Source organism: Schistocerca serialis, chromosome 1, assembly GCF_023864345.2.
Source record: "Schistocerca serialis cubense isolate TAMUIC-IGC-003099 chromosome 1, iqSchSeri2.2, whole genome shotgun sequence".
Classification (NCBI taxonomy): domain Eukaryota; kingdom Metazoa; phylum Arthropoda; class Insecta; order Orthoptera; family Acrididae; genus Schistocerca; species Schistocerca serialis.
In genome coordinates, this window is record NC_064638.1 from 1,145,960,197 (window position 1) to 1,145,973,995 (window position 13,799).

Sequence of the window (13,799 nt, forward strand, 5' to 3'; positions counted from 1 at the left end):
TGAAGTCAAAGTTCTGTAATATAAAATACAGAGACGTCCAAATTTATCTTAGTTTGTGTGAGCCTTTTTTACAAAAGCAAAAATGTCAGAAAAAAGGTATAGTAGTGAATCCAGTGCTATTCAAGGATCTAAATTTCAGATCTCAAGTTGATCTCATCGACTTCCAATTGCAACCAGGTGGAGATTACAAATTTGTAATGGTTTATCAGGACCACCTCACTAAATTTGTTGTTCTCAAGCCACTGAAGTCCAAAACAGCTGAAGAGGAATGCGATAACATTATTGACATTTTTACGTTGTTAGGTGCTCCCTCAGTATTGCAGTCTGACAATGGTAGAGAGTTCTTAAACAAATAATGAGCAGCTTAATTGAACTATGGCCCAATTTTAAGTTTCTCCATGGCAGACCTCGACAGTCAGAGCCAAGGCAGCATAGAACAAGCAAATCAAGACATAGAAAATATGCTAGTGATGTGGATGAAGGAACACAACACTGTGGAGTGGAGACGTTCTGCAATAAATGAATTGTACATAATATGACTATGTTTTCAAACTACAGGTGATAAATGCAACTTTTGAAGTAAGACTGTTTTATTATTACAGCCATGGTTCACATTCCATATATCTTGACAGTGAAGGTATACATTCACTAGTAATAGTGCACTATCCCTAGACAATGTGTATTGTTTGACAAAACTGGAATTGGTAATCCACTTTCACTAAATGATCAAGTGAAGGTCACTATCACCAGTGATGATATAGTTTCCCTGAAATTTCCATTTCCACTATAACATCTTCACCTACCAGTGCTGCACTTACTACATTAGTGATGTCACCTACTGCACCACATCAAGATTTTGTACAAATCTGCCATGCCCATTGGATACATGGGAATGCTGCCATTGTCCATTGTTTCACCTCATTGCCTCCGCAGCGGCATTGAGGATACTTTGCGAACAGTACCACAATGTGATAGCAACATTCTGTGTAACATTTTATAAAACAGTCTCTGACCTGGACCAAGTGGAATCCACAGCAGCAATTTGGACAGGAACAATGCCAAGTGGAATTACAAACAATGGCATCTTGTTTGTCCTGCAACTGCTACCTCGTTTGTTCCGAGGTTTTTCACTCAACCTACTCCCGTGTCTATTTGCTGACTTCTGAACCATTCCAGTGACTTTTTGAGTGAAAATCTCCAATCACAGTGTTATAGAGACACCCCTAACAGTGCCTTTATCACACGTCAACAATGGACTGTCAAACAATCCTGCCATTACGTTGTCTACCCCTTCAGTTCACAGACAGAAAATTCTGGTGGTTCATCCCTCCATGGTGTCTCGGTCTCATGTTGCACTTTTTTCTACATCACCCCATACCAGCCACGAGCTGGGGAGCCAAACTTTAGGCGAGGCTGTGCCACCCGCACCCTGCCATTCAGACCGCGGGGAGAGAGGAAATGCCTGTGTACCTCCTCCAGGGTGCACACCAACATGAGGTGTTAGTGCCCTTAAAGCTATGGGAGGGGCCAAAGGGTCGACCTCCATCGGGTTGGGGCACCCGACAGGCGAAGACAACACCATTTCTGGAGTGTGCAAAAGTTCCACTCCGAAGGACAAGTGTTCACATGGACCGATCTTCTTCTCTTGACCCAGAGGGGCACCAGGAGCAAAAGTAGGAGTCCGCCGTGGCAAAGTAACACGATGCGGTGGATGTAACAACGTGATCAAAGTCCAATGGGGCAGCCATGGAGCAATTCAGCCGGCAAGCGGCCATCTCGGTGCTGAGAGCGATATGAGGATAAGAAGAGCAACAATGCATCCTCCCGAGAATGGGAGTCTCGCAACTTTAACATCTATGATTTGAAAGTCCTGACCAACCTTTCAGCTGCACCGTTGGACTGTGGCGAAAACGGCACTGACGTCAGATGTTGAATACCATTGGTTTTCCAAATGATTGAAACTCTACGGACATGAATTGCAGCCCATTGTTGGAGACAATTGTCTGTGGAAGACCTTCAATACAAAAAATAGCAGATAATGTGTGGATGGTGGCCAATGATGTCGTGGAAGACAACCGGACAACAAAAGGAAAATTACTGTAAGAATCAATCAGCTGTTCTTCTGTCATTATAGCCAGGCGTGTAGAGCAGCTAGACACATGATACCTGTTACTAGTCCGAAACATCAACGTTTGGCGAGTGTAGGCACAATAAATAAAACCTGTGACTTTCAAGAAGCCGCCGTCAAGAAGTTTTCTCTCGGAGTAGAAGAAAGTACTGCTGATGTGATTCAGGAGGAACTTACGGCAGCAAAAAGGTTTCTTCGTAACTGGGAGACAGTCGTAAAATCGCTCACAATGAAAATGGCCGGCCGAAGTGGCCGTGCGGTTAAAGGCGCTGCAGTCTGGAACCACAAGACCGCTACGGTCGCAGGTTCGAATCCTGCCTCGGGCATGGATGTTTGTGAAGTCCTTAGGTTAGTTAGGTTTACCTAATTCTAAGTTCTAGGGGACTAATGACCTCAGAAGTTGAGTCCCATAGTGCTCAGAGCCATTTTTTTGAAAATGTCTAGTGACGGTACTGGTAGTGAATATAAGAACTGCTGCATTGTGCTGAAAGTGCCTTCGCGCGTGAAACAACACTAGCAAATGTTTACAACGGCTGTGTCTAACAAAACCAACTTTGAAGTGATTGCACGTGACAAATGTACCCATACGATAATTCAAACATTGCGAAAACCAAGTGTATCTTTAGATACTATGAATGTTCCCCTGAAAGTTCCTGAAGTGCTAAGTAATTATACAAAACTGAATAAAAAGGACAATATGAAGTACTGTGACATAAGTTATAAAGACAGAAATATGCTAGATTTAGCTGATAACCATGGACTAAATATTTCGAAGACGCTTAGTGAAATGAACATTAACATAACATCTTTCGTAAATCTAGGTGCACCTATTTATGAAGTAACAAAGGACTGCAGTAAACTATTGGATATACTCACAGAAAATGACGCCGTTATCTTCATAGAAGCTTCTAATTATGTGTACCATAATAATGCTAAACAGTCTGTTAGAGAAACAATGTATGTCATGAAATTTATGAAATGTAAACGTGATCCTCTCGAGCATAGCGACAAGATATGACTTAATTCATACATCATGTGTCAACAAAGAAATCAGAAATACTAATATAATCTAATCTAATTTAGTTGGCGTACAAATTGAAACGCAAGGTCAATCTAAAACACTCTCTTATGCTGAACTTGTGATTTCAACTACAAGATTAACTTCACCTGCAGAAGGAAAAAATGTGACATCTACAGGAAAAACGGAAATTCCACATGCAACAAATGTGAAGAAATATTCATCATGCAATCCAAATAAAAGGTTGTTGGGCAGAAGAAATTCTGAGCCGCCTCCTCATCTGAACGATTTTTTATGTGCGAGCCTGAAGAAAAAGAAGGGACAACAGTAGCTGGCGTCAAGGGCCTCCTCCCTCCTGTCTCAAGGCAGACTCCAGTGGATTCTCAGTCAGCTAACGAAAGCACTAATAGAGCAAAAAGCAAAGAGGAAGGCATCTTATTCTTTCATCAAAATATAAGAGGCCTCTTAAGCAAAACAGATCAACTACTTATTAACATTAATGAAAAGGACTGTATAAATATTGCACAGATGTTGTGCCTAACTGAGCACCTTGTTACTAATAAATGTGCCTTGTCATCTATAGTAAGTTATAGTTTAGTGAGACACTATTGTAGCAAAAGATATAATGGTTTTGGGGGATTGCAAAATAATGTTTTTGACAGAAAATAAGAATAAAATTTACTTTCAGATTGTGATGACCTTATATAATCTGATATGAGTAATAAACTTTCCGACAAGAATTACATCCAAGTCCCAAACTATGATAGATAACATTTTTTTAGATGTGAGTAGTCATCAGAATTATACTGTCAGATCATGACGGACAAATTCTCACTCTTTATGGTGTTAATCTGTTTAAAAAAACAATTTACTCAATGGAAGTTCATAAGAGTAACAAACAAAGAGGCAAAAGAAATTTTCAACCATAGGTTGCAGCAAATGGATTGGTCTTCAGTATGTAGCCTTGATAATATTGATACTAAATTTAACAGTTTTATAAATGAATTCTGTACTCTTTTTGAAGATATATTACCAAAGAAATGGGTGAGAAACAGTGGTTCCAATTCTGTAAGCCTTGGATTACGAAAGCTATAAAACAGGCATGCAAAACCAAAAGGGAAACTTATGCTGTAATAAGATTATCTAAATAGGTGGTAAAATGGGAACACTATAGATTATACTGTAAAATTGTAAAGAAACCAATACAGAAATCAAGAGCCCTTTATTATGAGAAGAAAATGGATAATTCTAATAATAAAATAAAAACACTTTACAGCATTGCAAAAAAGAACGAGAAAGAGAAACAACAAGCAGAGAAGATGTAAATAAAATAAGACATGGAGGAACCCTAGTATATAACCCAAAAAGTGAGGCTAAGATATTTAATAAGCACTTCCTATCAGTAACTTAACAGATTGATTGTAAGCCCGATGTTGATGAGCCATAACTCTTTGTCAAGCAGTATATCCAAACACAATTCCAGAAATGCACCTTAATCCTATCACTGTAGATGAAATTTAAAAAATCATCAAGTCTATAAAAAGTAAGAACTTTGCAGGGGCTGATAATAGTTCTAATAATTTATTGAAATATTCTTGTATGTGGATAATGGACAGTCTCTGTCATATTTCCAATGCTTCCCTTCAAAAAGGTGTTCTTCCCGGTAGACTTAAATACGCCATTACGAAGCCCCTATACAAAAGGGGTGATAAAATTGAATTAACTAACTATTGACCTATCTCTTTACTGACGGCTTTCTATAAAATCCTAGGAAAGCTAATACATGCAAGAAATACTGGTCCTCTCATGAAGAAAGAGTTCTCACCAAGAGCCAATTTTGCTTTCAAGAGGGACGTTCAACAGAAGATGCAATATATGCACTTGCAAATGAAGTCCTGGAAACCCTTAATGAGAAAATGCTAGCAATTGGTGTCTTTTGTGTTGATCACCAGATTCTTTTGCAAAAAGCAAAATTGGTAGGAATAAGGTTAGGTTAGATTAGATTAGATTTACTTTCATTCCAACTGATCCATAGTGAGGAGGTCCACCAGGATGTAGAACATGTCAGAAAAACAATAATACATGAAAAATATTTACGACTAAAAGAAATAAGCTAATGTACCATCCACAGGTCCAAGTGGAAAGATTGCCTTTTTTTTAATGAATACTATATGAGAGGACCATTTTACAACACTGATTTACTAAGTCACATTAATGCACTGGATTTAAAATTAAAAAAGTTTTTTCTTATTTATAAGGTGGTTCTTGTTGTTATTGTCTTCAGCCCTGAGACTGGTTTGATGCAGCTCTCCATGCTACTCTATCCTGTGCAAGCTTCTTCATCTCTCAGTACTTACTGCAACCTACATCCTTCTGAATCTGCTTAGTGTATTCATCTCTTGGTCTCCCTCTACGATTTTTACCATCCACACTGCCCTCCAATGCTAAATTTGTGATCCCTTGATGCCTCAGAACATGTCCTACCAACCAGTCCCTTCTCTTTGTCAAGTTGTGCCACAAACTCTTCTCCCCAATTCTATTCAATACTTCCTCATTAGTTATGTTATCTACCCATCTAATCTTCAGCATTCTTTTGTAGCACCACATTTCGAAAGCTTCTATTTTCTTCTTGTCCAAACTATTTATCATCCATGTTTCACTTCCATACACGGCTACACTCCATACAAATACTTTCAGAAACGACTTCCTGACACTTAAATCTGTATGCGATGTTAACAAATTTCTCTTCTTCGGAAACGCTTTCCTTGCCATTGCTACTCTACATTTTATATCCTCTCTACTTCGACCATCATCAGTTATTTCGCTCCCCAAATAGCAAAACTCATTTACTACTTGAAGTGTCTCATTTCCTAATCTAATTCCCTCAGCATCGCCCGACTAAATTCGACTACATTCCATTATCCTCGTTTTGCTTTTGTTGATGTTCATCTTATATCCTCCTTTCAAGACACTGTCCATTCCGTTCAATTGCTCTTCCAAGTCCTTTGCTGTCTCTGACAGAATTACAATTTATTTCTTCTCCATGGACTTTAATACCTACTCCAAATTTTTCTTTTGTTACCTTCACTGCTTGCTCAATATACAGATTGAATAACATCGGGGACAGGCTACAACCCTGTCTCACTCCCTTCCCAACCGCTGCTTCCCTTTCATGCCCCTTGACTCTTATAACTGCCATCTGGTTTCTGTACAAATTATAAATAGCCTTTCGCTCCCTGTATTTTACCCCTGCCACCTTTAGAATTTGAAAGAGAGTATTCCAGTCAGCATTGTCAAAAGCTTTCTCTAAGTCTACAAATGCTAGAAACGTAGGTTTGCCTTTCCTTAATCTTTCTTGTCTTAAGGTCAATATTGCCTCACATGTTCCAACATTTCTACGGAATCCAAACTGATCTTTCCCGAGGTCGGCTTCTACCAGTTTCTCCATTCGTCTGTAAAGAATTCGTCTAAGTATTTTGCAGCCATGGCTTATTAAACTTATAGTTCGGTAATTTTCGCATCTGTCAACACCTGCTTTCTTTGGGATTGGAATTATTATATTCTTCTTGAAGTCTGAGGGTATTTCGCCTGCCTCATACATCTTGCTCACCAAATGGTAGAGTTTTGTCAGGACTGGCTCTCCCAAGGCTGTCAGTAGTTCTAATGGAATGTTGTCTACTCCTAGGGTCTTGTTTCGACTCAGGTCTTTCAGTGCTCTGTCAAACTCTTCACACAGTATTGTATCTCCCATTTCATCTTCATCTACATCCTCTTCCACTTCCATAATATTGTCCTCAAGTACATCGCCCTTGTATAGACTCTCTGTATACTCCTTCCACCTTTCTGCTTTCCCTTCTTAGCTTAGAACTGTGTTTATAAGGTAATAAACATGTAATAGAACTACTATGATACTTATTTATTATGAACACATTACTGCACTGAAATGGTGCAGAAGTTAGATTGTACTTTACACACACACACACACAAACACACACACACACACACACACACACAAATCAGTTGGTTCTACTGAGAAGTTCATCAACGGCAAGGAGGAGTGGGCCACCAATAAATCCTTTAGCCTTCTCTTAAACTGAATTTCATTGGTTGTTAAGCTTTTTAGGGCTGCTGGCAAGTTATTGAAAATGTGTGTTCCTGAATAATGCACACCTTTTTCTACAAGGGTAAGTGACTTTAAATCCTTGTTAAGATTATTCTTATTTCTAGTACTGATTCTATGAACTGAGCTGTTGGTTTGAAAAAGTGATATTTTTAATGACAAATTTCATTAAGGAATAAATATATTGGGAAGCAGTAGTTAGTATCCCTAGTTCCATAAACAGGCCTCTGCAGGATGTTATTGATTTCACACCACATTTAACTCTTATTGCACGTTTTTGTGCCCAGAAAACTTTGGCTTGGCTTGATGAATTATCCCAAAAATAATCCCATATGACATTGTGGAGTGAGAGTAAGCGTAATGTGCTAGCTTTTTAATTTTTAAAACCCCTGTGTCTGACAGAATTTGCATTGCAAATAGAGATTTGTTTGGACACCACGGTAGTTCCATGGTGTGCTCCTCCCAGTTGAATTTGTTATCAAGCTGTAGTCCAAAGAATTTAACACTGTTCACTTCTATCAGCTTATCATCATGTTTTCGACATATACTCGTGGGACACCCCTTACAAATTCTAAACTGCATGTAGTGTGTTTTTATAAAGTTTAGTGACAAAGAATTGGCTAGGAACCAGTTAATTTATGTCCACAAATATTTTATGAGCTGATCTTTCTAAGACTACACTTGATTTGCTACTTATTGTAATGCTTGTATCATGAAGATACGAAACAATCTTGGAATCTGGTAATGTTATTGATGAATGGTCATTGATATATACAAGAAAGACCAAGGGCCCTAAGATGGAACCTTGTGGGACCCCACATGTAATTAGTTCCAGCTGGATGATGCCTGATAGCTTAATACATGTCTCTTTCCTAATAACACCCTTTGTTTCCTGTCAGAGATATAAGATTTGAACCATTTTGCAGCGTTTCCTGTTACACTGTAATATTCTGATTTACTTAAAAGGATATTATGATTTACACAGTCAAGTGCCTTCGACAGATCACAAAATATACCAGTTGCCTGCAATGTTTTGTCTAATGCATTAAGTACATTTCCACTGTAAGTGTAGATAGCCTTCTCAGTATCAGAACCCTTTAGAAATCCGAACTGCGACTTTGACAGTATGTTATCTGTGATAAGATGGTTATGAAGCCGATTGTACAGTTTTTGAGAAAGCTGGGAAAAGTGAAATTGGACAGAAATTTGATGCTACTTCTTTACATCGCTTCTTAAACAGTCGCTAACTTCAGTGTATTTCAACCATTCGGGAAGTATTCCACTGATAAATGACTGGTTACGCAGATAGCTTAAAGTGTTACTTAACTCAGAATCACATTCTTTAATTAACTTTGTTGATATTTGATCATATCCACTAGATGTTTTTGATTTTAGAGATTTTATAATGGACATTACTTTTGCTGAGGTAGTGAGGGTTAACTTCATATTATGGATGTTACTCGAAATGTCTGGTCTGAGGTATCCCATGGCAGCATCTACTGAACCAGACAACCTCATCTTTTCAGTAACAGTTATAAAATGTTTGTTAAAAAGCTCTACAACATTATACACATCTGTCACCAATGTATCATTTACTCTTAATGCTATTTGCCTCTCTTCAGGTCTGGTTCTACAGGTCTCCTCCTTCACTATATCCCATATTGTCTTTATTTTGTTGTGTGAAATGAATATCTTTTCGTTGTAATTTATTTGCTTTGATGTCCGTATTACAGTCTTTAATATTAAGTGGTCTTGCAGGTAATTCGCTACAGTCGTATAACCAAGACGGAAAACAGAAAGTTATCTTGAATAGCTCAAGTGGAGTATATGATTTTTCTGCACATTTTCAATGGAGTTCCAGTACATATAAAGTGCCTCAGGGCTCAGTTCTTTGACCGCTGTGAGTCTTGGTTTTTAAAAATGATCTATCATCTTGTATAAGCCTGCGATATAAATTTACTTTATTGGCTGATGACACGAAATTTTTATGAGCAGTGGAACAAACAGATAATAATCTCGAGGAAACCATTAATCACATACTTTCAGATGCGGTTAATTGGTTCAAGGTGAACAGTCCCTCATTAAATTGCAGTAAGACCAGTTTTATTCAGTTCTGTATGAAAACAGAGAAGAGACAGAATTGTGACATGTGGTAATAATTGTGACATGTGGTAATCAGCCAATAGAAAGAACAGAAACAACAGAATTTCTTGGAGTTCACATTGACAAGAAAATGAACTGGTCTTCGCATACAATAGATCTCTCTAAGAGGCTTAGGTGTGCCACATATGCTTTACGGGTTGTCACTACAGGTGTTGAACCTATATATAAATATAATACAAGATGTCATAATGCCACTAATGAAATTATTTAAATTGAGTTCTGTATCCATTTTTGCTCTGTATCTGTTTTTCTGTAGTGCTTTGATGATTCTAAGAAAATCTGTATTTTCTTTTTCTCTTTATTACTACTCAAAGAAATTACTGTATAAATTTTTATACAGACATCATGTCTGTGTATATATATTATGTCTGTATATGCTATAAGAGTATCATATTTTATACGTAGAAAAACTGACTCGTTCCACGACCTTGTGAGCGCAAAACTGTTGGACATATGGACCACGAAATAAAATGAAATCAATCAAATCAGATGCCGGGCATTTTATTGGCGGAAATAAAACGCCAAACATTTGTGACGTCCCTCTCGTCCAAAGTAGTTGGTTGGTACGAGATAATGCACGGCCGCCTGTATTAGGCCGTGGATAATCCATAGTCTTCGAACTAAACACTTTGTCGTAGGTGGTTGTGTATGTACGAATACCGGGTGGTGTTGTGACACCTGAGGAGTGTTGTTTTTAAATAAGAGTATTGTTGATGTAGGGAGATGCTCGTTAAAGTGGTTCATTTTATTGAACAGAGGAGTCAGAGTTTTTGGCGCCACATAACGCTCGTTAAAGTGGTTCATTTGATTGAACAGAGGAATCAGAGTTTTTGGCGCCACATAACAATGATAAGACGAAGTTTAATTGCTATTTGTAGCGTGTAGAGTTGATGGAAGTACGTGTTACTTGTTAGTAGAATGATTATTACATTTCATGTAGCTCTGCTTGAACTGTGGAATGTTGTAAAAAACTGTCTGGATATAGGTAAGCACGAAGTTGCGGACACTGTGATTTATCCCGGTGTATCGAGATATAGTGTACATGGTGTTGAATTCTATCCACCTGTGAATGTTCAGAGACAGGAAGCTGTGTATCAAATTATCAGTGACTTCAGTTCGCGTGCAAGTGTTAAAAAAATTGTTGATTTTGGCTGTGGTCGCTTTCAGTACTTCAAATTGTTTAAGAACATAGTTGGTGTAGAGGAAATTTTGGAAATCGATGTGAATGAAGAAATGTTGTACCATGAGCACTCTCGTATTGCTCCTACTGCAAGTGACTTTCTGACACGGCGCAAAGTGGACTGTAAAGTGCAAGTTCTGCAAGGAAGTATTTCAGACTTGGATTGTCGCTTGTTGGGAGCAGATATCTTCGTTTGTATTGAAGTTATTGAGCATTTGTTTCCTGAAACTCTTGAAAGTGTGCCATATACAGTATTTGGTTTTATGAAGCCTCAAATCGCCATCTTCAGTACACCTAATAGGGATATCAATATTCTGTTCGATATGCGGACACCTTTTAGAGATGAAGATCACAAGTTTGAATGGAGTCGAATGCAGTTTAAGTGCTGGGGGAATAACATTGTTCAAAGGTATCCAGAATATGAAGTAAGTTATTACGGTATTGGGAAAGGCCCAGAAGGAGCAGAATCGCTGGGATGTTGTTCCCAACTGGCATTATTTAGCAAGAAACTTGAAACAACGTATCCTGGTTGTGAAAGACCTGAGGGGCAGCTTATATACAAATTAATTGCCGAGTATAACTACCTTGCTAATAGTCACGATGAGGAAGGCAAAAGTGTTTTAGATGAAGTTTGGGAAATAATACAACATATGAATTTGTCCAATGACTATTATGATGCTGACCTGTGTGTGCCACTGTCGCTTCTGCATTCCAAACTTAAATCAAACACTCTCACCATTTCGGAGTTGAGAGAGGTCTTAGAAAATGGAATGTGGAAAGTGAGGGATTGCTCAGGAGAGACATATGTTTTTCCATATGCTGAAAATAATAATGACTCTGATGACTTTGAAGATGACCAATATGCAGATGAAAGTGGTCTTTCAGTCGTTATAGAACAGACTGAAGGCTATGAGAGTAGTTGGGAGCAATGTGTTCCAGAAGAAGAACAATGGTCCGTAGAGGATGAGGCAAGTGTGAATGAAATATCTTAGTGGCAGGTGTTGGTAATGGAGCACTGTATAAAAACTTAAGCCCCACATCACTAACTTCTGAAGAATTACAGTTATTTTTCACTTAGTTGTGTATCATCGTCGTCATTTGTAAATAATGCTTTTTTGTTATATTAAATATTGTGTGTTAATTTATTTCCTCTTTTGTACCCCATAGTGCAGAGGATTGTTGCTCTATATTTATTTTAGTGTGTCTTGGTTGTAGTGGAAAACTATTTATTTCGAACTCTCTGATTATACGCCATACTTGCATTTTGTAGTTTTCCACTATAACCTCTTTACTCCAGTAATCCTTACAGTACATAGCAGTAATTATGTTTTCTTTCTTCCCATTTCTTTGTAGCTTAAATGATCTTTTACTGGTCCTTTCACCAGGATTACACATGCACAAATTTTGATCTCTCTCATATTAGACATACAAGTAGTGAAATCCGTTCATAAATGTGGTATGTATACAACAGTGGTTCAATGAAATAGAGCTGATGTTTGTTTAGTAGTATTTGTAACCGATTGCTCAGTTAATCTTTAGTGTTTGTTGCCTCGGGAAATTTTATATTGTGGATAGTTCAAGGAACATAGTCTTGTACTGTGTGTGAAACATAGATTACTATATAAACAGTTCTTTGATTAGAAGGCACAAAGGACCTACTTGATAAGATAGTTTAACTTTATTCATTATCATCATCATCATCAGTCTTCTTCCATTGTCTTCAGGTCTACATACTTTCCCTTTATGTTGTCATATCATCTTGATGTATCTTAATGCTGGAAAGAAAGCCATACTTGTTCTACATGAGTACATGTAGGTGCCTAGTTATTTTGGTGCTTCTTGGTAGAATTCTCTGTGTGAATCCTGTCATTTGTGGATTTTTGATACTTTTCTAGGCTGAGGAGAATTACCTGCATTAAAATTAAGTGACTGTATGACCCAGTATATTCTGTAATGTATATCTCCCTTTTTTCCCTCCAAGCAGAGATTATATTGAGGTCTGGATTACCCATTTCTGTTGTAGTATGAAATGGATGCTTAAGTTTTATATGAATTTGTTGTTAGATTTTCTGTTGTGTTCGAAGATAGCATCAACAGTTTGAGACCAGTGTGACAGCCATTTTCATACTATTAAGTGCTGTTACATAATAGTCATGCTTTGGACTTGTGTGGTATATTTCTTATGATAAATTATGGCTTCGGTAGTAAGTGACAGCTCAGGGAGTCCTTTCCCATTAGGGCAGTTCATATCTGTTATAACTGTGTTAATACTGTGCATTTATTGTTTTATGTCATGGTCAGCACTTTCTATTTATCACTGTTCTGTTGTGTGCATGTATTTTTTGTCAAACATTGACAACAGTATTGTAGGACTTAAAAATTGCACCTCACATACAGTAGTTGCATATTTCAATTCCAGTTTATTTTGTTTGGTTTTCCACAACTAAAATGACTGGTCTGTATTTATTTAACTAGCTTTTTATCCATGGCTTTGCCCACATACATGCATATAACATATATTGCACATATTTCCCCCTCCCCTTCTCTCAATGTCCATCACTTCCCCCCCCCCCCCCCCCCCCCCCCCTTCCCTTTACTCTTTCCTCCTCCTCCTTTCTGTGTCTGCCCTGTCTCTCTGCCTCTCCCTCAATGACAGGTGGTTCTTACCCCGCACTGTACTTCTTTCCAGAAAGTAGTTGATTTGTGTGCCAACTCTGGTTGAAATCAATCCACTGTTTTACAAGGAGATGTGGAACATAGACAAATACAAGCATTTTTGTGATACACAATGTAAAAAAATGTCAACGATGCAATTTAAAAGAAATGTGTAGCAAGAGGTGATGGAGAAGTGAAAGGAACATGTTGGCATTAGAATTAATTCAAAGATTTGCGAAGGGACGAACTGCTGCAAAACTAAGTGCTAATTATGGTATTGGGTTGCAGATTGCCTTGTTTGGATGGATAACCAGTTTGTCATCATCACGAGATTCGTGAACTTACTGTCGAAGAGAGCAGCTTAGTTCAAATGTTGCACCTGCTGATTCCTTCTGGGAAGTTTTCCAGAAATTTGTGGAAGAAGAGAATTTCACAGCAGACCAAATTTATAACACGTATGAAAGTGGTCTGTATTGGAAACGTCTGCCAACCAGAGCCCTTGCATTTAAGAGTGAAGTTTATGCTGCTCCTTGTA

At 38.0% G+C, this 13,799-nt stretch overlaps 1 protein-coding gene across 1 annotated transcript; it reads left to right on the top strand.

Moving 5' to 3' along the window:
* Window positions 1-10,037: 10,037 nt before the first annotated feature.
* LOC126417720 (small RNA 2'-O-methyltransferase) lies at window positions 10,038-11,754 on the top strand. The gene has a single exon (XM_050085141.1). It carries the CDS (start codon window positions 10,348-10,350, stop codon window positions 11,599-11,601), a length of 1,254 nt encoding a protein of 417 aa, XP_049941098.1. The 5' UTR covers window positions 10,038-10,347; the 3' UTR covers window positions 11,602-11,754.
* The last annotated feature ends 2,045 nt before the right edge of the window (window positions 11,755-13,799 follow it).